The 27,070-nt window shown below is 40.0% G+C and overlaps 3 protein-coding genes across 7 annotated transcripts; 1 reads left to right on the plus strand and 2 right to left on the minus strand.

The window, feature by feature from the left end:
* Positions 1-1,499: 1,499 nt before the first annotated feature.
* LOC103969594 (putative 1-phosphatidylinositol-3-phosphate 5-kinase FAB1C) lies at positions 1,500-12,288 on the minus strand. The gene is made up of 11 exons (XM_009383172.3): positions 11,176-12,288; positions 10,319-11,086; positions 10,063-10,216; positions 9,641-9,985; positions 6,923-7,756; positions 6,496-6,830; positions 6,279-6,405; positions 6,034-6,195; positions 4,375-5,913; positions 4,031-4,288; positions 1,500-2,097 (listed from the first exon to the last, which is right to left on the minus strand). Exons 1-11 carry the CDS (start codon positions 11,601-11,603, stop codon positions 1,843-1,845), a joined length of 5,205 nt encoding a protein of 1,734 aa, XP_009381447.2. The 5' UTR covers positions 11,604-12,288; the 3' UTR covers positions 1,500-1,842.
* Positions 12,289-19,708: 7,420 nt separating this feature from the next.
* LOC135650680 (zinc finger protein CONSTANS-LIKE 16-like) lies at positions 19,709-22,364 on the plus strand. Of its 2 annotated transcripts, XM_065170202.1 has the most exons (3): positions 19,709-20,867; positions 20,960-21,247; positions 22,228-22,364. In XM_065170202.1, exons 1-2 carry the CDS (start codon positions 19,848-19,850, stop codon positions 21,206-21,208), a joined length of 1,269 nt encoding a protein of 422 aa, XP_065026274.1. In that variant the 5' UTR covers positions 19,709-19,847; the 3' UTR covers positions 21,209-21,247; positions 22,228-22,364. The 2 variants fall into 2 exon arrangements, with proteins under 2 accessions (XP_065026274.1, XP_065026272.1); XM_065170200.1 differs by lacking the exon at positions 22,228-22,364 and having other exon boundaries at positions 19,710-20,867; positions 20,960-21,532.
* Positions 21,562-26,979, minus strand: LOC135650683 (uncharacterized). 4 transcript variants are annotated; one of them, XR_010501595.1, is made up of 4 exons: positions 26,722-26,934; positions 26,360-26,635; positions 23,538-23,608; positions 21,562-22,105 (listed from the first exon to the last, which is right to left on the minus strand). XR_010501595.1 is itself a non-coding variant. In XM_065170206.1 (3 exons), the coding sequence occupies exons 1-2, from the start codon at positions 26,776-26,778 to the stop codon at positions 26,366-26,368; spliced, it is 327 nt and encodes a 108-aa protein (XP_065026278.1). In that variant the 5' UTR covers positions 26,779-26,934; the 3' UTR covers positions 23,400-23,608; positions 26,360-26,365. The 4 variants fall into 4 exon arrangements, 2 of the variants coding, with proteins under 2 accessions (XP_065026278.1, XP_065026279.1); XR_010501594.1 differs by lacking the exon at positions 21,562-22,105 and adding an exon at positions 22,395-23,162; XM_065170206.1 differs by lacking the exon at positions 21,562-22,105 and having other exon boundaries at positions 23,400-23,608.
* Positions 26,980-27,070: the final 91 nt, after the last annotated feature.

A 27,070-nucleotide genomic window follows, 5' to 3' on the forward strand; every position in this document is an offset into this window, starting at 1 on the left:
TCACCGGCGGGCCCGTCTTTCCACCACTCGGCCACGCGCGGCCACCCAACAGACGACGGCATGCATGCGTCGGACGAAGCCGCGTCCCACTTTTATCCCTCGGGCAATGCCCTACCAACCCTAAAGCTCACCGAACACACACACACACACACACACCCCCGACATGTATGACAGCGTCTCCCACTCGATCATAATAATAGCTTCTCTTTTATCCCCCACGTACTCGCTGAGGAGAGAGCAGGCATGATGAGGCACCGGCGGATGAGAGAGAAGCTGCGCCGTGAAGGGTATACGATGTGGAGGCATGGGAACTGAAAGCTTGCAGTGATGTACATGTGGATCAGACGTAGTGGGAGGTGGGCAGCGGGCGGTTCTCGGTCCCCTCACGGCCGGCATCAGAAGCTTAAAAGCCTTTGGGAACCCACCTCCAAAGAATGGAGTTAATGGGAGCCACACTGCACACCGACACAGTAGCAGCTTAATCGTTCTGGTTGTCGATTGCGGATGGATTCACATCCCTTCTTTATAGGCTTCGGTGGACTCCAGATCATGTGATCTCCATGAGCTTGCATTGCAGTACACAATGAAGCAGGAGTGCTGATTTGATTCGACTTAATTTTTTTTTTTTGAAATTTTAGGTATCTCGAGAATTGATTTATAGTAATTATCATGTTGTAGATAGTACTAAGAATATGACGGAATGAGATAGTTACCCCTAGATCCTATGAATAAGATCATAATTCATGAAGCAAGACGAGGGATATATACTTCAAAATATCTGGTAAGTATTCTATGTATATCCTCTTGTTTAAATACTACATCGGTTTCCTTGATCAAAAGAATTTTTTTTTAATTGTATCGTAATATTCTGTTTTTATCGTTTCCTTGTTCCTCCATCCCTAACATCTCGAGCAATGCAAGATCGTCGTCCAAACATAAATAATCGATATTTAAAATACTTGTGTGAAACGAAGGGAGATGAATATACAAGAAAACTGTTAAGGGTTAAATTCACATAGAATCCAAATCCAATAAGATCACGAATCCAAAATAAGGATCATACACCATATATTGATCCAAGATTCATATGTTAACTGAGAAATAATAAATACACTCGAGAACACAAAGAAGAGGGTACTAAAGAACACCAGTGGTACAACCTGATAGGTATCATCAAATGAGATTGAGAGACACCGGAAGGGAATTGGACTGAAATCATAAACATTACGAATGTATCAGTTAATAAAATATTGAAATTTATTTGATCTTTAGATAGCATACCAACGTTAAATTTCATGATCAAACAAGTCATGCAGTAAATCCAAATAAGCTCGTCGTGCTTTAGCAACTTGAAATAATAGAGAGAGCTGATTATTCCAGCAGAGAATCCTGGTGAAGAATAAGCAGTAAGCATGAAAACAGAAAAACAGAGAAAAATGTTATTTCGAGTGCAGAAGTAATATTTGATGAATGAACAGTCATTTTAGGTCACTACCGAATGAAACTTTCATGTTTGTCATCCACAATTGCTTCATGCACTAAAGTTTGAGAGTACAAGGGCTTAACAGAGATTACATGTTACAGCAACTGTGACGATTGAGCAACTTGATGAATACAGACTCTGCTAAGCAGGGCAAAAGGCAATGCTTGATGCTCAGAAAACTCGTCCCCATATATCGAATTCAAAAAGCATGATACAAGTAGGGCAAGATTGAATAAATCAATGAAATACAGTGTAAGAAGGTAACTACTCTGATCTTTGTAGAATAGCTCGTAATGGTATATTCATCTATAATTACTGTTGAAACAATGCCTCGAATACCTTGCAGCTGGAAAAAGGACTCAAGAGGACCAATGGTCAGGGACAGTAAGGAAGTAATTTGACATGGCTTTTCTGAATCTTTTCTTGTATTGCAATGGAGATATTACGGTTGGAGTTGCATGTTTCGAGCCACCAAGGATGCCAGAGGCTTTTACCCATGTTTCAAGTTGCTTGTCCCATGTATACTGCCGCATGAAGTCTATGATTCCTATCACTAGCTCTTTGTGTGTCTCATCGATGCCGACCAGCAACGAGTAGTCCATGACATAAATAGACTGCAAAATGTGGAGAGATAGGATTAAACAAAATAATAAAATAACTATGTTTTTGGGACTTCCAAGTATAGTGAACAAAAAATTTCACCCATCAGTGCATAACCATTGGTCTTTTTGGCCAAGAAACCAGAACTGCACGCATAACAGGGTTCAAGTTGAATGGTTATCTCACTGTTGTCGTGCTGAAGATGATTGTCAAAGAATAAAACAGAAACTAGCATAAGCCTCTCCTCTAATTCAATGATGCTAGTTAATCTGAAATTTTTAGGAGTCAAAAAGGTTTTAAATCTCAGGCCAATACCAGTGTTAACGATACCTATGTGACAAGCAACATAACAACCTGTAATGCCCGGTATCAACCAAAGAAATATAAAGAAATTAAATACCAATCAATACCAGATCATATGGTCTAATGCTGGTCCTTACGTACTGACCAGAATTTGAATCATTGGGAATCAGATTGTGTACGGTTTGGCAAGTCTTATCAGGCATGGTCTTTCCAGAAAGAAGATAAGTCAAAACAATTCACAAATGTTAATGATCTATCTCACATAAACAAAAGATTAAGAATACTGAACACCTATTTATCATCACAGTTATCATTGGCCAATATAATAAATCGGCTTACTTAAGTAATGTGTAACTTTTCCAGTTAATTGATTAAGAAAATATAAGAACAAAGCCTAAATATTAATTAGCTCTCAAATTAAAAACCTTTTCAAAGTCATGAGAGATGATTGGCTTTCTGCTGAAACTTCAACCTCCAAATAGAATTCTTTTCTTTATATGACTTTTCTATTAGTCAACACATACTCACATGATGATCTGAAGACATCGGGACCACCAAGGGGATCATTGCTATCTTCAAAGCTTAATGGCTGGTTACACGATAAAAGGTAATCCATACGTCTATAGGAAATAGGGATGTCGTAAAAAAATGAGATATCAAGATTTTGTCATCATCCTGATCCTCTCTCCAAATATAATTATTTTCTTTAAACCAAGGTATGCAATTTCATACCGTACCAGAGTTTCGACATTCGCTCGGTACGGTACGAAACTGTATACCGCTCGGTATATATATATATAAGGCGACGTCGCGTCGCCTCGGCGACATCGCCGAAAAAGGCGACGCGACGTCGCCTTTTATATATATATATATATATATATGTTTTCGTTTCGCCCGGTAACGAACAGTCCATGTACCGGTAAGCTGACGGACCGGTATGTACCGCCCGTACTGGGCGGTATTATTCGAAATTGCATACCTTACTTTAAACGTCCTTGTATTACTGTACAGTTCACACATGCTGACCTGGATGCATCGGGGCCACCAAGCTGATCATTGCTATCATCAAAGCTTAATGGTTGGATATGTATTTAAGGAGAAAAAGAAAAGTAAAGATAAAAAAGAAACACCTACAGAGAGTTGCATGGCACTGCAAGTAAACGATATTGGATGTCAGCTCAATAAGCTGGAATTTAATTCATTATTTACTGGTTAAAGAATTAGGCAAGGTATCTTATGCAGAAACAACCATAAGATTAATTATGAGAAGAATCATATGACTGCATTAATTAAGACCATATGTATATTTAGTTGTCACAAAAAATATATGATTAAGCAACTAATAAGTGCTCAAACTAATTGAGTATACCAAATCACATGGGCAAAATCCATTTTGTATAATTTCGTACGAGAAGAATTTGGCATAGATATCAACATAAGCTAGCGAAGACACAACAATACAGTTTGATTTCTGTGTCCATATTGCAATTGCCTGCCCAAGATATCTTGTAAAGTTTCAATGAGGCATCTTCAAATTATTTGGCTCAAGTTCAAGAAGTCAGATATTTTATGTCTAATAAGTATTCAAATTAAGAATGGTAAAAGATTTTGTTTATCAGAGTTAAGATGAAACAGTTCGCTTACTGCAAGAAAAGAAGTATCATTCCACACAGCTCGCTCCAATCTTCTCTTTGCCTTGCTTCCCAAAAATATTGGCTTTGTCTCTAATAGATTCAAATCTAGTAGAACTGTATTGTTTCCCGAGGAATCAGGGTTATAACGGCAGCGTAATGAGCCTTTGAGATCATAAACTCTTGAAACATTCCTCTTAAAAAAGAGATTTTCCATTACCATGACATCCATTTTCACTTCCCTCCCACCTTTTGAATGCTTGACAGCCACCTGATACAGAAAAGATGTAAATAGCAAGAGTGATTCTTTCACATTATATGTTTGTAAACTGAAGTACGATGGTAGCAGTTTCTAACCTGATAAATACCAAGGACTTTAGCAAGGCAGGTGGGACTACCAGAAGTTATGGACTGTGTCAGATATTTGAAGTATTCAAGAGCAAAATCCTCAAAGGAATCTAACTCTGTTTTGGTGACCTGCTTTATGATGAATCTTTCATCCAATGACTTGGCAAAGTAAACATTGCTCTTACCACCTTGTGCACTCCATCTCTTGCAGCGGCTCAAAGAACGTATATAATCCAATTCGCTTGGGCAGCATATCTTCCTTAGTGCATGAAATTGCTTTGCAAAATAACATGTAACAGAAAACTTTGCCTTGTCTGAAGGAATTGAATAATCATCGTCAAAAGAAATTCTGAAATGTGTTTCCTTAGGATCTAATGGGTTCACCCGAGAAAGTTGAGGCTCATCAGGTCCAACATCAGAATGAAACTGCAAATTTGATTGTTGAGTTGCTGCACCAACAATATTAACAACACTACTTCCTTTCCTCAACATACAAGAGACAGTTTCATCCAAACTAGGCACTATGTAGTCATTATACTCTTGGGAAGTTATAGCATAGGATATTATACTGGTGGGTTCATCATCATAAACTGCAACAACAATATCATCAAGAGCATTTTGAGGTAGAAGCAACCGTGCCCCTTCAGCTATCTTTTCCAAAGATGATGAGATACGTAGAGGTATGTGATTGAGAAGATCATCCAATCTCTGAACTGTACTGGGAGAACTTTGTGAGTAGGCTCTTCTCATGATTGTAATCGGATCCTTTGGCATACTAGCAAGACCTCCAGAGAAATCGAATGATTTTGCTGAAGGCAAATGCAGTGAAGCAGGAAGGAAACGACCATGTACTCCTTTTCGAAATCTTAAAGCAGAATCAAATGAATAAACTCTTAATGGGGACTTTAACCTACTGTAGCATGGATTCTCCATCAAAGGTCCAGATGTATCAGCTTCTGAACCACCTTTTAGTTGATCCGTCATTAACTGACCCAAACCACTCCATGCCAAATCAATTTTATCTGATAGACTAGACAATGGTGAAGTTGAATTCTCCAAAAATGTACTTTCAGTGTCATCAAATATTGATGTATCATCCCATCCATCATTATTACTAGAAACAAAGTTAGAACTTGCTGAGCCTGCAAAGCCTTCGACGGATTCAATAGACAGGTCCATTTCAACCATGTTGTTTGTGTTACACTCCATAACCCGCAAGCTAAGCTCTTCATGCTGCTTTGAAAAACTAGATTTTTGAGTTGCTGAAAAGTAGGATGACTTGTCAGTAACTTCTCTTCCAAATGTTCCATCTTTCCCAAGCATTTCTTCCCTCCATTCTCTCAGATTGGTTTTAGATGAAATATCTGTAAGCTGTGAATCAATGATGGTACGGCCTTTTTCTTTGGACAACAATCCCAAAGAATAGAGTCGACGATCCCACGTGTAAGAATCAAATAGAATTTCACGTCTCAACCGATTAAGCTCTAAGATGTCAACCATTACCCGTAAAGGTTGAGTATTCCCAACTATAACTGGTTGAAGCAAGACCTATTACCACATAAGACAGAAACTTTGCTCAGTATACGGAGTTGCCCTCAACAGATTGTCACAAAACGTAAAATCTTTAAGCAAACAGAATCTTTAAAGCACAAGTGTTGTTGGACTTACATCAAAATCGTGTCTTTCTATTTCAAGCAATTCCTTCAGCTTTATAATGTGCCTATGGATGCTTGCCTTTAAAGGTTCATCCTCAGATGTCATGATCTTCCTCTCAGTTGCATGGAGCACATCAGATATCTTACCATGCAAGGCATTTATTTTATTGAATACCTATGTGAGTAAAATCACAAACTTTTATTACAGCAATAATATTTGATGTGCACAAAACTCATATGCAAAACCAAACAGCATACCAGAACTGCCTCCGGTTTCAACCATTCTTGCTGAATTTGGAAAGTGAAATCCAGAACTGACGGTGGTAAGCAAACAGATAAAATATCCACAGGAGAATAGTGAAAGAAGGCAACCATGCTTCCGAACCTGCCACAGGAAAAGGAATGAAATTGAAATTTGCATTGGAAGTTAACCAAACAGGAGACTGGATAATCTTTATCATCAGATATTGTATACCCATAAAACCGAAGGCAGTCTCTCTGTAGAGAGTGACCACAACTTGCAACTCGGTTAGCAGTTGCATGACTCGAAAAGCTAAGCTCCAAAAATTTCCCAAAAGAAAGCCCCCATGCAGCATCAGACATGATTACTCTGCGTGCGGCTGGAGGAACTCCATCCTTATCCTTTTCACACCTGAGGCATCTGTGCCACATCCATATCCTCCCATCACGTTCACCAGGCAACTTCATGGAAGGAAGTCGCCTGACCATAATAGTAAGGCTGCCCTGCTGGTGAGTATAACACCGAACATGGGATTCTGTTGGGTCTTTACAAGATTGACAACAATATGTCTGACATTAATGAGAGAAAATATAGTATATCAGAATCTGGAAAAGGAAACATATAAGAGGGTTACTCATATTCCATCGGCACAATAAATTACCTCATTAAACAAGTCACCACGAAGATATCTCCCCAAGGGCTTATCGAAGCTACCATAAAATTTGATGCGGAAAAGTTGAGAACGCTCACAAACTCTACTCTTTTTAATGCAAGTGCTTGATAAGGAAACCAATATGCTCTGATGATTGTCTGCAGCTGAGAAGTAGTCTCCAGGAACGTCATTCTTGATAGCAATATCTGATTTTTTATGTTCATCATCTGATCTAAGTCGGTCACTAGCTAAGTTGCTTCTTTCTTTTACTAATTTCTCCAGCACTTCATCTTGGTGATTGTTCAATTCAATAGGAAAAGGTGGAAAGGAAGTGGGCTCATTGCAATAAAACTCAAATCTTGAACCTGTTGACCCACAATAGCAAATATCTGAAGTAGATCTAAAAGCAATGCCCCCGCTGTTTTCAGAATATGGAGCAGAAAAGCCATCAATATCGTGAATGCTGGTATGCTCAAACAAATTATTGTATTTTTGTTGTTCAGAACTATGCTCCAAAACATCTTTATTCAAATGCATAATATCTGATGATATAGCCTGGCTCTCTATGTCAAGTTTGCCGCATGACCTATCTTTCTCATGACTGTTACCAACACCTTGTTCAGCAAAGGCAGCCAAACTAGAAGCTGATGAGACAAAGTCATCAGCCTCAGTAAGCTTCATAGGCAAGGTAACTGGAGGCCCTATAGGAAGTTTAGGAAGTGATGCACCCTCATCTGCAAGGAATGAGGTCTCTAATGAAAGATGATATGCTGCAAAGCTTGCATATTGAACAACATGCTTTAACTTTTTCAATTCTTCAAGGCATGCTCCCCTTAGAAGAACCTACAGAAATTACTAAGTTAACATGAAAAAATAAAGAACCCCAATAACAAAATGCAAAAGTACAAGAATTATCCAGTTACTATTAACCACACTACCACAAGATCAGTCAAGCTTGTATTATCTTCCAAATTTAGGCAACATATAGGACACATAAAGACAGCAAACTCCTAGAGATTAATCTGTATAAGCACAAAAATGTAAACAATCATATATGTAGAATGAACAACAATGTGAACTATACATGTTAATTTACCAGCTGAAAATAAGCAAGCAGTGATGACAGCACCAAAAAACATGTCACTGTTTTTCCATCACAAACTTGTTAACAAAGTCAAGATGGCAATGGGGCAAGCCTGTACTAGACTTACTGAAATTCATCTGCTTGCTTATTTTCAGCTGTACCCTCATCGGCAAGGAATGAGGTCTCTAATGATAGATGATATGCTGCAAAGCTTGCATTTTGAACAACATGCTTTAACTTTTTCAATTCTTCAAGGCATGCTCCCCTTAGAAGAACCTACAGAAATTATATTAAGTTAACATAGAAAAATAAAGAACCACAATGACAAAATGCAAAAGTACAAGAATTTTCCAGTTACTATTATGCCACACTACCACGAGATAAGTCAAGCTTGTATTATCTTCCTAATTTAGGCAACATATATGACACATAAAGACAGAAAATTACAAAAGATTAATCTGTAAAAGCACAAAAATGTAAAATTTACAATTTACAATCATATATGTAGAATGAAAAACAATGTGAACTACATATGTTAATTTACCAGCTGAAAATAAGCAAGCAGAGATGACAGCAACAAAAAGCATGCCACAGTTTTTCAGTCACAAACTTGTTAACAAAGTCAAGATGGCAATGGGGCAAGCCTGTACTAGACTTACTAAAATTCTTCTGAATTGGGCTTACTCAACTTAAGATTTACCATCTAACTTAAGTGATGATCCTTTAAAATTATTCTACCATATCATGCAGTGAGAGATGTGAATAACCATGGATGCATGTATGGTCGAATCCCTTTCGAGGAAGCAGTAACTAAATCCAGTTTATACAAACAGCTAGAATCATGCTGAACTGAGTAGCAGCAAAGCATGAGGCAAAAGTAGACAAAAAGGACCAAGTGGGGAAGGAGAAAAACTAAAAGCAACTAGAAAGAAAGGAAGAAAGATTTATGGTTATTAAACATATCCCAGACCCCTTGATATCTGCCCTCAAGAATATAGATTCACTAAACGTTGGATTACTGATGCAATGAAAAGAGAGCAGAAGATAGTGTAAACATTAAAGGTAACACATGATGCAAGTCCAAGATTCAACCGGAAAGATGCATGTCTTGGTTCAATAAGATCAACAGGCTCAGCAAGAACAAAAATGAACTTTATGTACATATCATAAAGCGGACCATCAAACGACCATCTCACCACTACCTCATACATTAAACTAAACGACATGTCAGCTTTATAGATTTAAGCAGCTGAATATACTAATAAAAAGGAGATGCATTTGCAGAGGCTTTCAAGCAGCCATTTATTGTTCCATATTGGAAAAGCAATCATTGCAGCTAGTGACGCATTAAATTTGCATTTAGGTTACATAATCAGTGCAACAAGATGTTAAGGCATGTTATTTTGTAATCAATTCCTACAATTTCTTGACCAAGTCAAAAGGACCATCATTTCAATGCATATAAATTGTGGACCGGATAAGGAAGTGACATTTGACAAGTTAGAGAAGATCAATCAAGTCTTTCAATACTTTCGCATAAATTATTGCAGCCCATGTTCACTCGAATAGGAATGCATAGATAAGGATGTCTTAGCACACAGATACTTGATCGAGTACAAATAGCACGTAAAACTATTTATTACCGTGCACCCTAAACGTCGTGGGCAGCCTTCAAAAAACATTAAAGTTTTACTGGGCCTCTTCCGATGTTTGGAAGATGAAGATTCATCATACACCTTTTCTATCCAAAACATTTCACAGTGTCCAAGCCTTGCTGAAGCAACACTATCAATGGATGGAACAATCTGAGCACCAGTACATCGTGATATCCTCTCTAAAAGTGACCTCTTGACATTTAGCACTAAAGATATCTCTTTTTTCCCCAGCAGATACTCTTGAGCATATGAGGAAACACTTCTTTCAACAAGAAGCACATTGGGCCGAAGTGCCTCTATCCTAGAAAGAGCTAACTTCATGTAATTGGTTTCCTGTGTATGCCGAAATAGAGTCAAAATTAATGGAGACAAGAAAAAGACATAAGAATTCCAAAGGCCAAGGCTATAACCTGCTCAAGTAGAGTTCCTATAGATGCTAATCCGCTTGGAACCTTTTGATACTCCAATGCTCCACCCAAAAGAAACAACCTAGGGTTTCGATGCCTCGAGACCATGCGTTTGTGTCTCACATTCTTAGTACAAACTACTCCCTTCACTAGGGTACTGTTCATATTATGAGCAAACATTAGTCTACGGTTACAAAAGAAAAAGAGGATGGTATCTTCCCAACCCACCCGCAGAGAAAATAGCAAAGGGAAATCATACCTATCATTTGGATTTCCTGATGCTACACACTTGACTTTCACATAATCACCTGGATCCATGCTACCACCTTTGCTAGTATCTGGTTTGACAAAATTTGCAGCTTGCCATGCCAGTGAGGATACTATCTCCAGCCAGTCTGGCCCCTCTAAGTCAACCCCAGAATGGACGCCTTCTCCCTTCAATAATTGTGACACAAGAGCCCTAAAATGTGCATGAACAGCAGTCCGCAAAGCCTCCTTGTGGGATTCATTAGACTTCTCTTTGGTCTGCATTGGGTCACTACTGAAGCTACTAGATTTAAAGAGTTTAGCTGACTCCCCGACATCATCATCCTCGTCATTAAATCCAAAGAAACTGGTTTCCATATCATCCTGTTCATCCTCAGGGAATGGAGGGTCAAAAATACAATCATTTTCAAAATTAAAGTTATGCGTAGCCATTTGACTTTCTTGATTCCGGGATCCCAGGAAATTGCCAGAGATATCACCAGAATTCTCTGGCGATTCCTCACAATCTGCTCCATATTTTTTCAGCTGCTCTGGAGAGCCTTGATCTGAAAGGCCACTCTTTCCCAAGAAAGAACTAACCAACCCTTGTTCAACAGGCCTACAAGGGCTATCCAAAGGACTTGAATTTGCTGACCTGAAGTACAAATCATTTCCAGCACAAATGCTCATGGATTCTATGTCAGAGGTATCTCGAGAGAACACACTCAATGGGGTGAAAAACTGCTTCCCCTCATCATCACCCTCGTCTTCTTCGTAATTCCTAGAGTTACAAGAAAACAGGACAAAATCTGAACCAACCAACCATATCATGGAGAATAAAAGACTAGCTATAAAAAGTCGGTGAATTACCTATTAGTCGAACAACGAAGAGGGCGCGGAGATGATAACTCTCGCAACTCCGATTGGCCGAGCCTGTCAGTACTGGATCTGGAGAGTGGCGACTTCGGTGAGACAAAAGGATAAATTTTGGCGCACGTGCTGCTACGCTGCTGCGCTGCGTCCCAAGGTCCATTGTCACCTCGAAAGCAGAAGTTACAGAAAACGGGCTTCTGCTCTGCTCGGTCCGGCACCGGAGAAGCACCGAGCATACACTTCCGGCAGAGCAACCGGCCACAACTTTGGCACCGGTAGCCGAACCCCAATTCTCTGCACTCGCAGCATGTGACAGGATCACCGCCGGACGACATCAAAGACTCCGATAAGACGTCCAGTGGAAAGCTCAACCAAGATCTGACCTTTAGTATCAAATCGAGAATCGGGTAGTTGACTACTCCCATAAACAGGAACCGCTCGCAGTCATAAAAGAAACCTAGCAGCTCCCCTTCCCTCCGTAAACTTTTCCTATTTCCCTGTCAAGATCTCTCGCAAACTCCAAACGAGAAGAGATCATACAAAAACCAAAACAAAAAAAAAAAAAAGCAAGCCTTCCGGGTTCTTCGGGTCCCAAAAATCAAAGAGAGGCAAGCACGAAGCACAACAATCAAAAGCCAGAAAATCCACACCCTGCCGAAGAGACCAAAATTTTCTCTGACCGGCAACCGGATGGTATTATGTACAAAAACTTGAGACACAAACGCAATCCAGAGTCCTCCAAAATCCAATGACTTTAAGCAGCACTAAGCAACGCCGAAAAGGAGCCACAAAGCCAATCAGCCGATCCCCGATTGCTCTGCGGAGACCCCGGTGGGGGTGTTTGACCATAAGAAGCAAAAGGCGGGCGGGACCTTTGGAGCTCGAGCAAGAGGAAGACAGCTAAATGAGAGGGACGATGAGGAAGAGGAGGAGGCGGAGGAGGGTGAGGGCTCCGGAGGAGCAACGGATCTCGGCGGCAGCGGGAGATCCCATCGTCGGCGAGGGCAATCTCTTCTTCTCCTGCGGGCAGCTGAGTGCAAGTACAATTAGAAAAAGTTAAAGAGGAGGTGGGGTGATGGGGGAAGGAAAGCTTTCTTAAATGAGGGGGCAGATTTATAGTACATTAAAAGCTATTCGAGGAGGGCTTCGGAATGCATACATAGTGTTAAGTGGGATCAAAGGGATTAAGTTGGGCGTTCGTAGTCGTTGCAGCGGGAGGTGGACGAAGGAATGAGTCGGATAGAGATCAATACGATATGAGAAAGGAAAAAGAGAATGGTGTGTGTGTGTGTGTGTGATGGGGTCAAAGAAAGGGTGTGAGTATTCCACTGCCGTCCAAATTGGACACATGCGTTGATCTATTGAGGGATTTGAATTTGATTTGGGTTCGGGTGTGATTCTTGAATTGCGGGCTCAAACTGTTTGGATCAAGTTAGGGTTAACCTCATTGGGAACTAATAATTTGGGTCGAATCAATTTGGCAAGTAGGTCAAATGTCCCCTATCCAGCTCTATTAACCCTAATAAATCTCTGACTTTTGGCAAATCCTTGTACAGCCAATTTCAACTTAAGAAAAAAAGATATATATATATATATCTCTTGTTATATATATTTTGAATTCTGTAGGTTTTATCTCAAATTCCCACAGTTTCCAATTTTGACTTTAAGTTGACACAAAAGTTAAGACTTGAATGTAGTATCTATCTATCTATCTATCTATCTATCTATCTATCTATCTATCACAAGAGTTAAGATATTAATTAGTGCAACAAAACCACTGCTTTAATGCCACCAAATGAAAGAAGAAACCACATGAAACTCGCTGCGCTCCGCCGCGGTTGCTGTAATCGGTCAATTGTTTGGATATTATGAAGCATTTGAGTATGCTTTTAATGGTTATCCATTAAATAACGAATACAATATTGAAGTTGAGATCACAAAAAATGAATGAATTCCTTAGCTTTTCCTCCTATCCAATTTAGATATGACGAGAATGATTCGCCTTTAGTTAAAAAGTAGAGCAAAAAACACCTTCACTTACTTTCCCTACACTGTTTTAATGATTTCAGTAATGACACCAAGATCGATCGAGTGGTGATGGCATGCATCATTTTCTGGGATCCTCGATGAAGGAAATGCGAGAAGATAAGCAGCACAAGGTCGCATCATGCCCCCCCCTTCCCCAACTCTGCGAGGGAAAAAGGTGGGGAGGAGTTTGGCCTACGGACGCAAGGAGGTTTACTATAAGTTGCTGACCATGCATGTGAGGTGGAAGAAGAGAGGACCAAGGAAGGAGGCGCCGCCCCAAGCGCCACCGCCCCTCTTTTCTTTGCCTCTTTCCTAACCCTGAATCACCCACCACCACGTGAAGTGGGAGGTCGTCGCAATGCGTGCATGTATGAGAAACATTAGTCTTGTCAAAATAAGCATACGTCTTTCGACTTCAGGACAAACAAAAGCCTATCATTTTTTAATGATAATTTTTTTTTTTGTATTAATTAAAGTCAAAAGTAATTATATATAAAATTAAACTTCAATACAATCTACAAATTAAGACAACTCGTATTACCAAAATATTCCTGTGTAGAAAAATTAAGATAGAAGGAGAAATAAAAAAATAATCTCACGTTCACGGCAACTAATCGGATGGCATATACTCAGTTTAATCAGCATAACAAATAAATTTATGCTATTGAATGATCAAACCTAATAAGTTTGTAGTATTAAATCTAATTGGTTTCTCGTCTTGTTTATGTTAAAAATTACTAGTTTAACTCAGTTTTATCATTATTGTTTTTAACAAATTAATATGATATTAAAATTAAAGTTTCTAAGAATTTTTTTTTATAAATAGATGTTAGTCCTATGTGAAAGTGACAAATAAATTAAACTATTGTTCAATTTATCTTTACTAATAAATTGAACATCTCCAATTAGTTTCATATAAAAAATGGATAAAGATTAATATCAATTAGTTTCATATCAAAAATTTATTCTTTATAAAAATTTCTCTTTGACCAAATAGAAAATGAGATATACAACATATAATCAAGAGTATTAAGGTGATAAAAAAAAATTGATGATATAAGGTAGTAGACTTTCATTAATGGGAATAGTCTTACCACAATATTCCATCAGTAATTTAATTTATCTATTTGAGCAAGCTAATTAGGCTCCAAATAAAGTGGGTGGGTGGCCCTTACTTAACCAAGGGAAACATGGTCTTGAGGCAACATGATTTATTATAAGGTATGGGACTCAAAAAGAAGCACATCATCACCTCCCTCCCTACCAAGAAGAAGAAAAAAATAACAAGAAAGGACAGCAGCACCTGAGGAACAAATGCAGCTTTTACACACATATATAAATAAAATATATATATATATATATATAAGTACAATATGAATTAAAGAAAGCCAGAGTGAAATCAGAACATAATCTAGTGGCACATAAATGGACAGAAAAGGTCTATGAAAAGGTGGATTCCACTGTTCACCATCACCTTCTCATGTTGTTCAAGGACATTCTTGGGACAAGCCATGGAAAATTTTAAGGCTTACAGAGGCATAAGAATGTACTACTTTAGAAGTATAATAATAAGTTGATGAATAAATTTATATATTTTGTTTGTGGTAGTGCATGGATGAAGTGTGCCTCTTGGAAGGTTAATAAAAAAAATACATTTGAACTTTCATTTGTAATTAGGGGTTGAAAATTATTACTATATTTGATAATTATTAATGAAAAACACCATAATATTTAGCAACTGTTTTTATTAAATGTTTAGAAATAGCACACATGACCCTAACATAAAAGGAGCATTAGTTAAGAATTAGCTCAAACTGAAATATTTTGGTATAAATCCAATCAAAATATTAGTATTTTTATCGTATGGATCTTTTTGTATGTGTTATCGGTCTATCATGAGAAATAAATTAAAATTTAAAATTAGTTAACGATCATAATATGATAATGATGATGATGATGATGACGAAGACATTAATAGAGAAAATCATGTGAGATTCGAGAATAAAATTTTCGTAAGAAAGAAAAACTGAGGAGAGAAGAAAGTTTAGATAAAATCAAGAATCAAAAGAGAAAAACAAGACATATAAAAAAAAGCCTATTTTTTGTTTTTCTGTGTTTTGACCACTCAAAGCAAAAGGCCAGAGAAAACGAGGTGGCATTTGGTTCAGAAAAATCAAGATCCTTTGGATCATTTCTTAAAACTGAAGCCATTTTTCCTCTCCGATCTTTCCTACTACACACGTCGTTACTGAAAGTGACATGATCTCTTCAATTAGCATCCTTCGGATTCCACAAGTTCCTGGGAAAGGAAGAATGAATACAGACACTCTGCATGCATGGATGATATGGGGCTGCATACGAAAGAGTAGGTAGGAGGAGAGCAGGAGAATCCTGTGCTTGTCAAACATAATTGACCCCCATCCCTCCTCCACCGCACATCCACCTGTACTTGAATCAAAAACTCCTACACCAGCTTATTTATTTGATGGAGTCTTGTGGCGTCGCCATCAATCTGTCCTCGGAGGAAGCAAGAAGACAGCCCTCCCTCACGCATCTCTCTCGCCTGATAGCTTTAAACACTTGTACGTACTGTTTGATGCAGTAGTAATGTGCGCACCAACCGTCGCAGCCTTCGCCTTTTATGAGACCGATCCGATCAGGTCTTGACGAGGATTGATTGCTGCCCCTCCCCTCATCTCTCTCTCTCTCTCTCTCTCTCTCTGTGGTTTGTTTGTAGAGGTAATTAAAGGCCAGGCTTCACTTGCATCAGCCCTTTCATTAGATCCTACTAGCTCTTATCACCATGTAAATAATAGATTTTTGGGCTTTTCCGGATTGATAGAGACACTTCATTTCTATTTCTATTGTTCCCATCATTGTCTCTATTTTTTTTATATCTCTAAAATGTTTGTGACAAGAATAAACCAAAAACACTTTATCCTTCACAAAAATACTACAATCCTATTAGAGGGATTTTGGGATATCAAACAAATGAGAATCCTAACGAGAAAAAATTAAAACAAAAATAGATTTTTGTCAATGAATCCGTCGTTGGGGCAAATTGTGATGGCGATTAGAGTCCCATTCAACTCGAACAGCGCCGGCCCGCAACAGGAACACGTCACTGTAACGTTTGCTTGCCTCCTATTGCTGACAACCATTGTCTTGGATGGTGGAAGCACCTTCCTCTCAGCATAAAGTTATCCATGACATTAATGTACCACCAATCGAGTGGGCCATTCTGATTCATCTTATTTAAGATGAAGCGATATGATGCACAAAATGTGATGCAGGGAACAATTGTAATGGCAGGGAAGAAGATAAACAATACACCAAACCTAACTTCATACTCTGACAACGAAAACACGACCGTCGGTTCTGCGATCAAACTTTTTACGTGGCATTCGGGGCGGACGAAGCCGACGAAGCGACCCCTCGAAAGCTGCAGTCCATATTATCCGCATTGTGTTAATTATTTAGTCCACCACCGTCCGCAGTAGGCATGGATGAATGCGACGTCTTCATCTGCTACCTAACGCCACAGAATAGTTGCATCAGCAATGAGCAAAGCAGTTCACATTTTGCTTTATTTATTTGGTGAGCACTTCAAATGGTAAAATATACATGATAATTTTGTTAAATAAAATATATTGTATTTTTTATTATATTTTGATTTTGATAGGATAAAATTTTCTAATCAATTATCCTAAATCTTCTATTTATATATATATATATATATAGACATAATCTCTTTGAGACCGATCGTGAAGGATCAGAAGAAAGAAGAAGACGAGTCTGATAAAGATATTTTAATACATTTTACGAATCAAATAAAGATATTTTAAACGACGTCAAAAAATAGTAGGAGTTGGGCTTTTTCTCTCTTGCATGAACCTAAAGCAGTAGGAGTTGGGCTTTTTCTTCCATCTAATATACTTTTTGAATGTTGGGTTTGGGTTGGATTCCCATCCATGGCATGGCCTGCAATATTATTACACCTTTAAGCTAAGTTTTGCATAGCTCGAGCCACAAAATGTTGGTCGAAGACTATTCTAACAATGTGATTCATCGAAGCATGATATTAGGACATTCTACGTACACAATAATCTCACATTGCTGTGTGGCAATCCACCATCTGTCAACAGAGGTGCAAGACATATAAGAACAGCCAATATTTTAAGGATTATTTATACCAACTCTTTTTTCTTTTTAAAAAGTACTATTCTGTCGATTAAGATTTTGAATTGGATGAACGAGTCAAATTAGGATTGACGTCTTCTCTATTGATAATTTCTTACCAGTCGATTTCTCAAAGTTCCTGTTTGCATGTCAGTAAAATGATCAACACCAATGCAATCCTTCAATGTGATTATAATGATATATTTGTAACTTTCAACTTGTATCTTAACATACATTGCACTTATATTTAGAAGGATAAATATTTAAATCATTGACTTTGGAAAGATTTATATACAATTTTGTCGAAAAGGTAGACTGGTTGTTTTAGATTTATGTGATTTAGTACTCATTGTCTGTATTCATTGATTATACACCGAACACACAATAAAAAGACATGGAGGATAACTCTTGTTTGAGTTAACTCAAATCTAAACTCTTAAAGCACTTTGTTAAGCTCTCACAGAAGAATCGTTCCTCAACATCTCCGGTTTTGCTAAAGAAACATTGGGAGGATTAATATCCTAAATATTTAAGAGGCATAGGGTATTTATTTAACAAATAATCATTGACTTTTAAAGACGTTTTAATTCAAATAAAAATCTTTTCGAATTTGAATTCACTGCTAATAGAACAGATTTGTCCTCCAAAGAGTTACCCAAGTTTTTCTACAAGGAAAGATCATATTAATTACGGATTTTAAAATAGTTCCCAATCCCAAAGTTAAGCAATATAATGTTTATTTATGATTTCTTAATTGGATAAAAAAGAATATTGAAAATTAGCATTTTTCTAGTGATAATCCACATCTTGATATAGTGAATGAAAAAGATGCACTCACAGAACTTGTGATGGGGACCTGAAAGGCACTGGAGAAAGATGAGGCCATGGCTGGTGATGGAGGTCACGAGAGCCATGGCTTCACGCTCCAAGACCGGGAATTCTAGGATGCTACCAAACCAAGTCACAGACAATGATGATGGGAATCCATGGATACTGACACTGTTCGTATAGGACCGGGATCTACCAGCTTCGTTTGGTTAATGGTGTCGCAGACGATGATGATGGGAATGCATCCATGGTCCTCTTAAGCCACAGTATGGGCTCGAGCTCGACGTCGACGTCGACGTCACAACGAAATCTCTCACTGTTAAACTCTGGGAACGTAGGAGATAACTCTAAAATCCTTATGATCATGTTATTCCCAAAAAAGAAAATTCCTTCGATGCTAATGTTACTATCTATCGGAATGATAGGATAGAATCTCTCATGCGTGAAGTAACAAACATATGTGCTCCACACCTAAGCTCCGTATCAGCATGTTTAGTTAACCTGTGTTTAGCCCTTTGCCACTCGCTATGCAACCCGTATCGGAGTGGGTAAACCAACAGCAGATGCTATTACCAGGCACCAATCACAGCGAACAAAGAGAGACCTATTATTGCATGCAATATCCATCCGTGGATGGATGCACACAAAAGAGCAACACTAGATCACTTCTTTCACCTTGAATCAAACATCCACATCGGCACAAGCGAGGGAGTACAGCTCCTTCTAGATCGGTCAGCTAACGTGGCTCGCCACATGCCTTACTCTCTTCTCGCTCCTGACACACAAGTCCTCAACAAGAATACAAACCCCCCATCTTCTATGGCCCTCGAGGCCGAGACTTTTAGCTTGTTTACAGTCGAAGTCTTCGTTACGCTACTGATCGAATTCCAGCAAAGACCTGTTCGATGGGTGGGTAAGTGGCCGAACCGTATCAGCTCATGGATGCCAACTCTAAGTTTCCAACAGAGGAGGCGGTCCACCTATTCTTTGACATACCTCTCAGTTCTCCAACCCTGTCGGATTTCCAAGAGTTATCTCAACAGGGATAAGATCGTATCTAGCTGACTCAAAGCAAGCTAAAAGTAATCTCTGAAATAACTCCTCGACGAGGAAAAGTCCAGTCTCCTCGGCACGGTTCCAAAACTTTTCTCCTACAGCCACAATTCTGCACACCACCACGGAGAAAAATGCAACCTTTTGCGTTGTTCCCATCCGTGAGCGACGTCGACGCTGAGAGTTTTACCCAGGGGCCCACCTAGAGACGAGGAATTATTGCTGCGGTCCCCCTTCGGGAGCGGCGACGGCGAGAGCTCCGGTGTGGGCCCCGCCGGGAAATCTGGCCTCCGGCCAATGGGAGTCGGAAGAAGAGGATGCCCTTCTTCCCCGTCGGCCAATAGCGTTGCAGATAAGGTCACGGTTGTGGGCCCCAGCCATTGGAAAAGATCAAGGCTCCGTGGGCCCACCGTCGGCCCAAAAGTGCACCTCCGATGGCCCACCTCATCCTTCTCAGTACAGTTTGCCTCTCTGTTAGTCTTCTGCAGCTCCCAAAACATACGAGCGAGAGCTCGTGTGATATTTATCAGCTAACGTCTACGAGAACGTTGTGCCTCTTCTGTCCACCTTAGTAGCAAGTGATGAGCCACTTCGAGAAGCAAAGGTCGCCCGAGGTCGTGGCGTCTAGCGCGGTGGCCGGGAAGACCGCCCGTGCGTGCGACGGGTGCGCCCGCCGCCGCGCTCGGTGGTACTGCCCTGCCGACGACGCTTTCCTCTGCCAGAACTGCGACTTCTCCGTCCACTCCGCCAACCCCCTCGCTCGCCGCCACCGTCGCGTTCGTCTCAGAGCCGCCGACGTGGATTCGGAAGAGTCGTCTCCCTCTTGGCTCCGGGGATTCAAGCGCAAGGCCCGGACCCCCCGCGCGCACCAGCATGAGAAGACGACCTCTGGAGCGCGGAGACTGCGACCGACGACCGTGCCGGAGCTCATCGAGACATCGGTCGATGAGACCGAGGAGGAGGAGGAGCAGCTTCTCTACTGCGTCCCGGTGGTCGACCCGGCCCTCGCGGAATTCTGCTCCACCCCCATGCTCGACGACTCGAACACTTGTTCCGGCGACGAAACTAAGCCGACGATGGATTCAACAGACGGCACCCCTGCGTCCGCCCCCACCGTGGATACCGCTAATAGGCTGGCCCCGTTCCTCCAGTCGGTCACGGATCTCGCGGAGTTCGCAGCCGACATGGAGAGCCTTCTCGGTGGAGGTCTCGATGCGCGCGACGGCTCCTTCACTATGGAGAAGCTCGGGCTGGTCAACTCGATGGAAGACAACGTCGACTATTGCTTGGACAGTGCCGGCAGATTGAAGACGGAGCAGCCGGACGATACAGAACAGTGCCCAGTCGAACTGGACATCGACAAGTCGAGCGAGACGCTGGAGCTGGACCTCGACTGGCCAGGGTCGTCGACAGCTAACGAGGAGGAACTCGAAGAAGAGAATGTGGAGGTGGCGTCGGAGCAGCAACAAGTGACAAAGAAAGCCAAATTAAGTCTCGACTACGAAGCGGTCATATCCGCGTGGTCGAGCTATGGCTCTTCACCATGGACCGACGGCGAGCGGCCACAGATTAATCTAGACTATTATTGGCCCGACTACATGGTAAGCTCGGTAACACCTTCACTGAAAGAGAAGTACACATCGCTTATCGACTGTTCGATGAATTGAAACCTGTGTTCTTCTGTGGACATAAGGGTGTGCGGGTGGAAGTAGGAGGAGGAGGAAGAGGGGAGACACCGGGAGCCGGGCACAGCAGCGACACAGGAGTGGGATTTGTGGATGTGGGGAGGCAGGCGAGGGTGACGAGGTACCGGGAGAAGCGGCGGACGAGGCTGTTCGCGAAGAAGATACGGTACGAGGTGCGGAAGCTGAACGCGGAGAAGCGGCCGAGGATGAAGGGTCGATTTGTGAAGCGAGCTCCGGGATCAGCCTTTGCTCACTGAGGCGGTCATTCCGGTTCCAGTTTCCAGGTGCTCAACTGGGTAAATAATATACTCTCACCTTTCTCTTTCCTTTTCCCATCATAATTTTTGGGCCCTTTCTGCATCTGTCAAGAGTTCTTGGGGGGGATGCCAATTATTTTTATGATGGAATTTCTAATAATTCCACCTTTTTTTTAACCCCTACGTCAGATCTAGTCACTAAGATCTAAATAGGACTTTCAACACTTGGAGCTCAGATTTGACCTCATAGTTATGCTGAAAAAAAATGTATATAATTCCTCTTTAATTCAATGATATTGAATTATCTAATTACCACCAATTAAATGTTAACGTTATGTGAAAGGAAAAGACGAGCACAGAGATCAGCCTGTTCATTTCTAGCATATCAGCTAGCATGTAAGGAAAAGTCTTTACTGATTAAAACATAGAATATGTATATATATGCAGGTTGACACGATAGAAACAAGTAACAAAAATAATCAAAGAAACTGTGGACAAATTAAGTAGATAGAGAGTTCCATACCTAATTTCGTAAATTAACAAGTAACAAATATGGGGGATCTATAAAATTAACAAATTAACAAGTAACAAAAATCACCTCAAACATACCATGGGGGATCTATAAAATCGAAGGTAGATAGAGAGTTCCATACCTAATTTCGTAAATTAAGGTACTAACATAAATACTAGCAAGAAATCAAGAATGACTATGATTTAATTGCACAACAACATGTATTAATTGAGGTTGGGCAAATATCACCTGACCGTGAGGAAGAGAGGAACACCAAGCAAGAAATATACCACCCTCATCACCATCAATGGCTGGTAGATGCCCTACCAATCTCGATCGATGCTCTGTACTAATCTTTTAGATTGTGCTTCTGAAGTGTGTGTTTCCTACAGAAGAATTAGAGCAAGTCTATATACTTTTTTTTTTTTGGTATATTTAAGAAAATCTCGAACAGATTTCCTTAAAATATGTCATAATAATTCTAAAATAGAACAATCATTTTAACTAGAGGGAGTATTCGGTAAAAATCCATCAGAAGGAAAAGTAATAGCAGACAGCAGAGCTTATGGTGATTTTAGAGCCGGAAGAAATTTTTTTCTCCGTCGATCCAAGAAGTCTCGAAGAAGGTTGGAGTCTGCAGGCCCCGGTGCTTGGATCATCATTTGCAAAGGACGCCCCCACAAAGTTGATCTTTAGTAAGAATACGAGTGCCTCAGGAGAGCCACTGGTTTCCATTGAAGTGGAATAGGAAGAAAGTAAAGGAGAAGTAAAAGAAAGAGGCGATGAGTTCGAGGGTGGAGCGAACGTATGTGGTGGTAGCATGCCGTAAGATGGACACATCATCTTTTTCACCTGGCATTACTTCCTTGGAACAAGTATTAATTGCAGAATGGGTCGGATCTGAATTCGCACCCTTAGCCTGCTGAGACTCGAGGTTGGTGAAATCAGGTGCATAAGTTGTCTGTTTTGGGACGGCATTAAGTGCAGCAACCTTGTTGGTTGCAGCAGATGGCATTAGAACAATAGCTGAAGGGGTGGGACAAGTAGCAGAATCTGTAGAAAAGACTAGTTGAGGGAAGAAGAGATTTTTTGTTAAAAGGCCGCCGTTGAAGAACTTTTCTCCATGGATCAAAAATTGGATTATCGTTCCCTTTATCATCAGCCGAATCTGGTTGAACCTCCTGTGGCAGAGGAACAGGGACAAGGAGTAGTGGAGGAATTAATGTCAGTGGGGCAAAGTTTTCATATGAAATCACTTGAAAGAGGCTCCAACAAGATTCTCCAAACCAATTACCTTGAATGAGGGGCTTGGTAACGTCTTTCTCAACACAAACATGAGTGACTCTGTCCCTCTCAAAGCGGAGGGATCGGGTCAATCTGAATAGGTCGACCCAGGCCGGAGGTGATGCAGAAGAAGGGAGATTCTTTATTCCATCGAAAGCCCTGACAGATAAATCCAAAAAGAGAGTATCGATATGGGCAATCAAAGATTGAAAAATAAGTTAGAAAGGAAGCAGTTGAAAGATATCCCAAGGTCCCTCAATGACGATTCAAACAACATCAGCTTCATTATGGAATGGAGAAAGAAAAAAAAATCAGATTCAAGATCTATGATAGCAGGTGGGGCATCAAGAGGCCATGGCGTTGACATGGAAGTTGATTCTTCAGCGAGACAGAAGATGATAATAATGCTACCTCATCGATTCATTTCCAACTTCAATTTCAAACAGTTGACCGAAACGAAAAGGCATCATTTCCGCATATTGAAGAACACATGATCTTATTGCCTATGATATTTCCATAATAAAGAAACCATACCAACTATTATCGGCTCCATTGTACCGACTCCGCTTGATGAAGACCTTGCAGTAGCTCAGGTTCTTTGTATGCTGTATCAAACATGAAGGAAATGTCTGAATACGACAGAACTGCAATTAAACTATTGCCAAGGTGAATTTGAAGAAGATCGTTAGACAGTAAAATAATCATAAAAAAAAAGCAAAAATCCTTGTCAAAATCACATTTGTGGCTGTATTATGATCCTACCACAGACAGGAGATGGAAAAAAGATGGGCATTTAACCAATGCACCAGCCATAGAGGACAATGCAGCTTGGACAGGCAATTAGCAATCAAGATCATCACAAGACCGACCATGTGGGTGCCAATAAAATCTTTGCCGAAGCCATTGAAGCAATATTTTATGCTACTTTTCAAAGTCTGGATCGACCTATTGGGAAAGGTCATCTTTGCAACAAGTGATGTCAGCAGCAAACATGTTTGCACACATACATCTATTCACACAAATAATAGATTATAGACATTAATAGTCAACATTTAACTGGTCAGAATTATTAGGCTCAGCCTTGTCAATACTGTAATTGTACTGCCAAATCTGTTACCTGCAATAGTCATCCTACTTTTATCAATTTGTTAATTTAAAAACAACCAATAGTTAAAACACTGCAACAGATTTACTGAATGCTATAAAAAAAGAGAAAAAAAATAATAACCAAGCGTAATCAATAAGTACAAAGCTCAAATTTTGAAATCCAGAATATGCAATTTTATGTACAGACCATGTAACAATGAAGACTATATAATTATATAACTAAAACTCTATAAATAAGTAGTATTTGTTACCATGAGATAACATTCATCCATTTACTGCAGTTGGTTTGATGTCAGCTAACTCAACAAATACCTTGTCCCCTCAATTAGTCCAATTGCAATCCAATAACAGATCTCACCCCTCTCCAATAGGACTATGTATGGAGCCATTGGTGGTACGGGTCAAACCTGAACCATCCGAATGCCAATTACCAAATAGGCAAAGCCCATGTACAAAGGTCCAATCTCTTCAAAGGACCTGTCACATAAATCACCCGCCAAAATCCAGATACATCTCTCTTATCTCATTTAATTGCTACCAACCTGCTCTCTCTACTGTACCTTCACCTCATAATTGTACAGACTAGACTATCAAAGGGAATCGATTGGAGTAAACTACAATATTCCCTCCTAGCCTTCTCTTTCTCCAGCCCTTCACACTAACCTCATCATCCATCAGTAGTTATATGTGATTCTTGACAGTATTTAATGCTAGCTCTGATCTCCAAATTGAATGACCCGCATGCTATTTAGGTAGTGTTGTACATCCCGTTTAGTGAATTTTAACATCTAATGCTAAACAAATGGGTCTAATGCCCCCCCACCAAAATGAAAGACCAGATACATAGTGTTGTACATATTGACATCCTGAAACTAGAAGTTTCAAACACCAAGGTGACACCTACCAAAGGTGTTTATTTGCAATTTAATTGTTTCAAGTTGACCTACTCAACAAGTCTCATTTAAGCAACCTTATGTAAGGCCCAACTCAATCATTTGATATGCTTCACTTATCAGCTGATAGGCTTAGCCTGGTAGCTGATTTGGTGAAGGTTGAGCCAATTTAACTGGTTTCAATAAAGCACTTAGTAAAATGTGCAAAAAAATGTTACCATCGCTGAAAGAAACTGACCCAGTAACATCTTCAGTTTAAGGAATCACATCTACAATTACAAAAAGGTATAACATAAAGACGGGAGGTGAAGAACCGAAATGACAGAGGAGAGCTAGGAGATTGAAGAGAAATTAGGATAGGCAGAGCAAGGAAGGAGGCAGGATAGAAGAGGGGAGACAATGAATTTGGAGTTAGGATAGGAATCTGTGTACTTAAATATACAAGATTAGGATTCAAGTCAACTTAGATCGAGGTTCAAATTAGGTTAGGCCTATGCCAAACCCACCTCAAAGACGGTTATACAAAATTTAGATTTTCCTCAATCATGACCAAACAGATAAAAGCCCACCCCAACTTTACCAAATTCTTGTCAGGCTCCCTTGCTATCCCCATCTAACATGTTTGTGTCCATTCCTGAAAAGACAAGACCACCTGTTATATGAACAAAGGTTCCAGTGATATTGTTTCTTCATTTGTAGCTTTGTAATCATAATTGTGGCTCCATTATCTACTTTTTAATGATTTATTGCATTATATTTATCTCTATTTTAGATGAATTGGTTCCTCTATGTAATGTGAATCGCTGTGCTGGACTAAGCATATCATCCATCTGTTACTCTTCGCATAACTTTTCACATTCACATCTAGTTTTATCACATGAAATTTATTTTACCAATTTTTGTATATATATATATATATATATAACTATGAAAGTATAAATTATAATTACCATATGTGCTCCTAATATTTTAGGTATCGATATTCTTTTAGACCCCATATGATCTTATGTGTATTATTAGTTAGTAATATCATACATTGTTTATATTTTTTTCATTCCTATATTTTCAGAGTCAGCAGTGTGCATTTTGCAATCCTAAGTGTAAATCCTGACTCCACATCGCACCTGATTCTACATATGGCGGCACTAACTACCCAATTCTAATCAAAACCCTCAAGCAGTCTGACAAAGCAAGGGCACTGTAGATTATTAATCAGGAAAGCATATATGATATCGGAAATGCACCAATTTTGGATCAAAACTCTAAGAAAATAAAAATTAAAAGATGTAGCATAATCACATAGATACTAATTTCCCAACAACCCGAGGCAAATAAGATGATCAGAGTCCTCACTACCTCAACTCAGACCGTGGGTTTGCGTTGGAAGCCTTGGCCAGGGTCATCTTCGGAGGGGAAGGCGCTGAGGGCAGTGACCACGGCGGCGGGGGGCCCGACCCTGCAGCGCCTCTCGACCATCTCGTCGACAGCGGTGGGGTCGCCGGAGAAGAGCGCCTCGACGGAGCCATCCCTCCGGTTGCGGACCCAACCGTTGAGACCGAGTTCCCGGGCGGTCTGGACCGTCCAATCGCGGAAGAAAACACCCTGCACTCGCCCCTTGACGACCACCCGCAGCTGGAAGAAATTCAGCCATACCATGTTATATACATCAGATATGAAAAGGAGTCGATAACAAAGAGAGTGAAAGAGAGAAATAATACGGTTTTGGCGGACGGAGGCATCGGCGACGGCGTTGCGGCGGTAGCGATGGCGTTCATGGAGGGTACCGGTGGAGAGAGAAGATTCGAGAAAGAGGAACAAAAGGAGAGGTGATGACGGTATTCTGTAATGTGATTGCTTGTAGACTAGAGAGAAAATAATAATAATTAAGAAAAATCTAAGGGCGAATAAAAAAAAAAAACCCTAACTTTGATTTTTTTTTTTTGACATATAACCCTCTTACTATTCTAAATAATATTTTTTTTGACATACATATAACCCTCTTACTATTCTCAAATGGTTCTTGTTGCCTTATAAGTGAAATATCATTTTTACTTATTTTTTTAATGG

The sequence above is a fragment of the Musa acuminata genome, chromosome BXJ3-10, assembly GCF_036884655.1.
Source record: "Musa acuminata AAA Group cultivar baxijiao chromosome BXJ3-10, Cavendish_Baxijiao_AAA, whole genome shotgun sequence".
NCBI lineage: Eukaryota > Viridiplantae > Streptophyta > Magnoliopsida > Zingiberales > Musaceae > Musa > Musa acuminata.

Coding starts and splice junctions, on each gene's coding strand:
- LOC135650683 (XM_065170206.1), bottom strand. CDS start 26,778: ATGAACGCCATCGCTACCGCCGCAACGCCGTCGCCGATGCCTCCGTCC. Junction 26,636..26,721: donor TGCCTCCGTCCGCCAAAACC/GTATTATTTCTC, acceptor AATTTCTTCCAG/CTGCGGGTGGTCGTCAAGGG.
- LOC135650680 (XM_065170202.1), top strand. CDS start 19,848: ATGAGCCACTTCGAGAAGCAAAGGTCGCCCGAGGTCGTGGCGTCTAGC. Junction 20,868..20,959: donor ATTATTGGCCCGACTACATG/GTAAGCTCGGTA, acceptor TGTGGACATAAG/GGTGTGCGGGTGGAAGTAGG.
- LOC103969594 (XM_009383172.3), bottom strand. CDS start 11,603: ATGGGAGTAGTCAACTACCCGATTCTCGATTTGATACTAAAGGTCAGA. Junction 9,986..10,062: donor TAGGAACTCTACTTGAGCAG/GTTATAGCCTTG, acceptor CGGCATACACAG/GAAACCAATTACATGAAGTT. Junction 4,289..4,374: donor AAGTCCTTGGTATTTATCAG/GTTAGAAACTGC, acceptor TTTCTGTATCAG/GTGGCTGTCAAGCATTCAAA.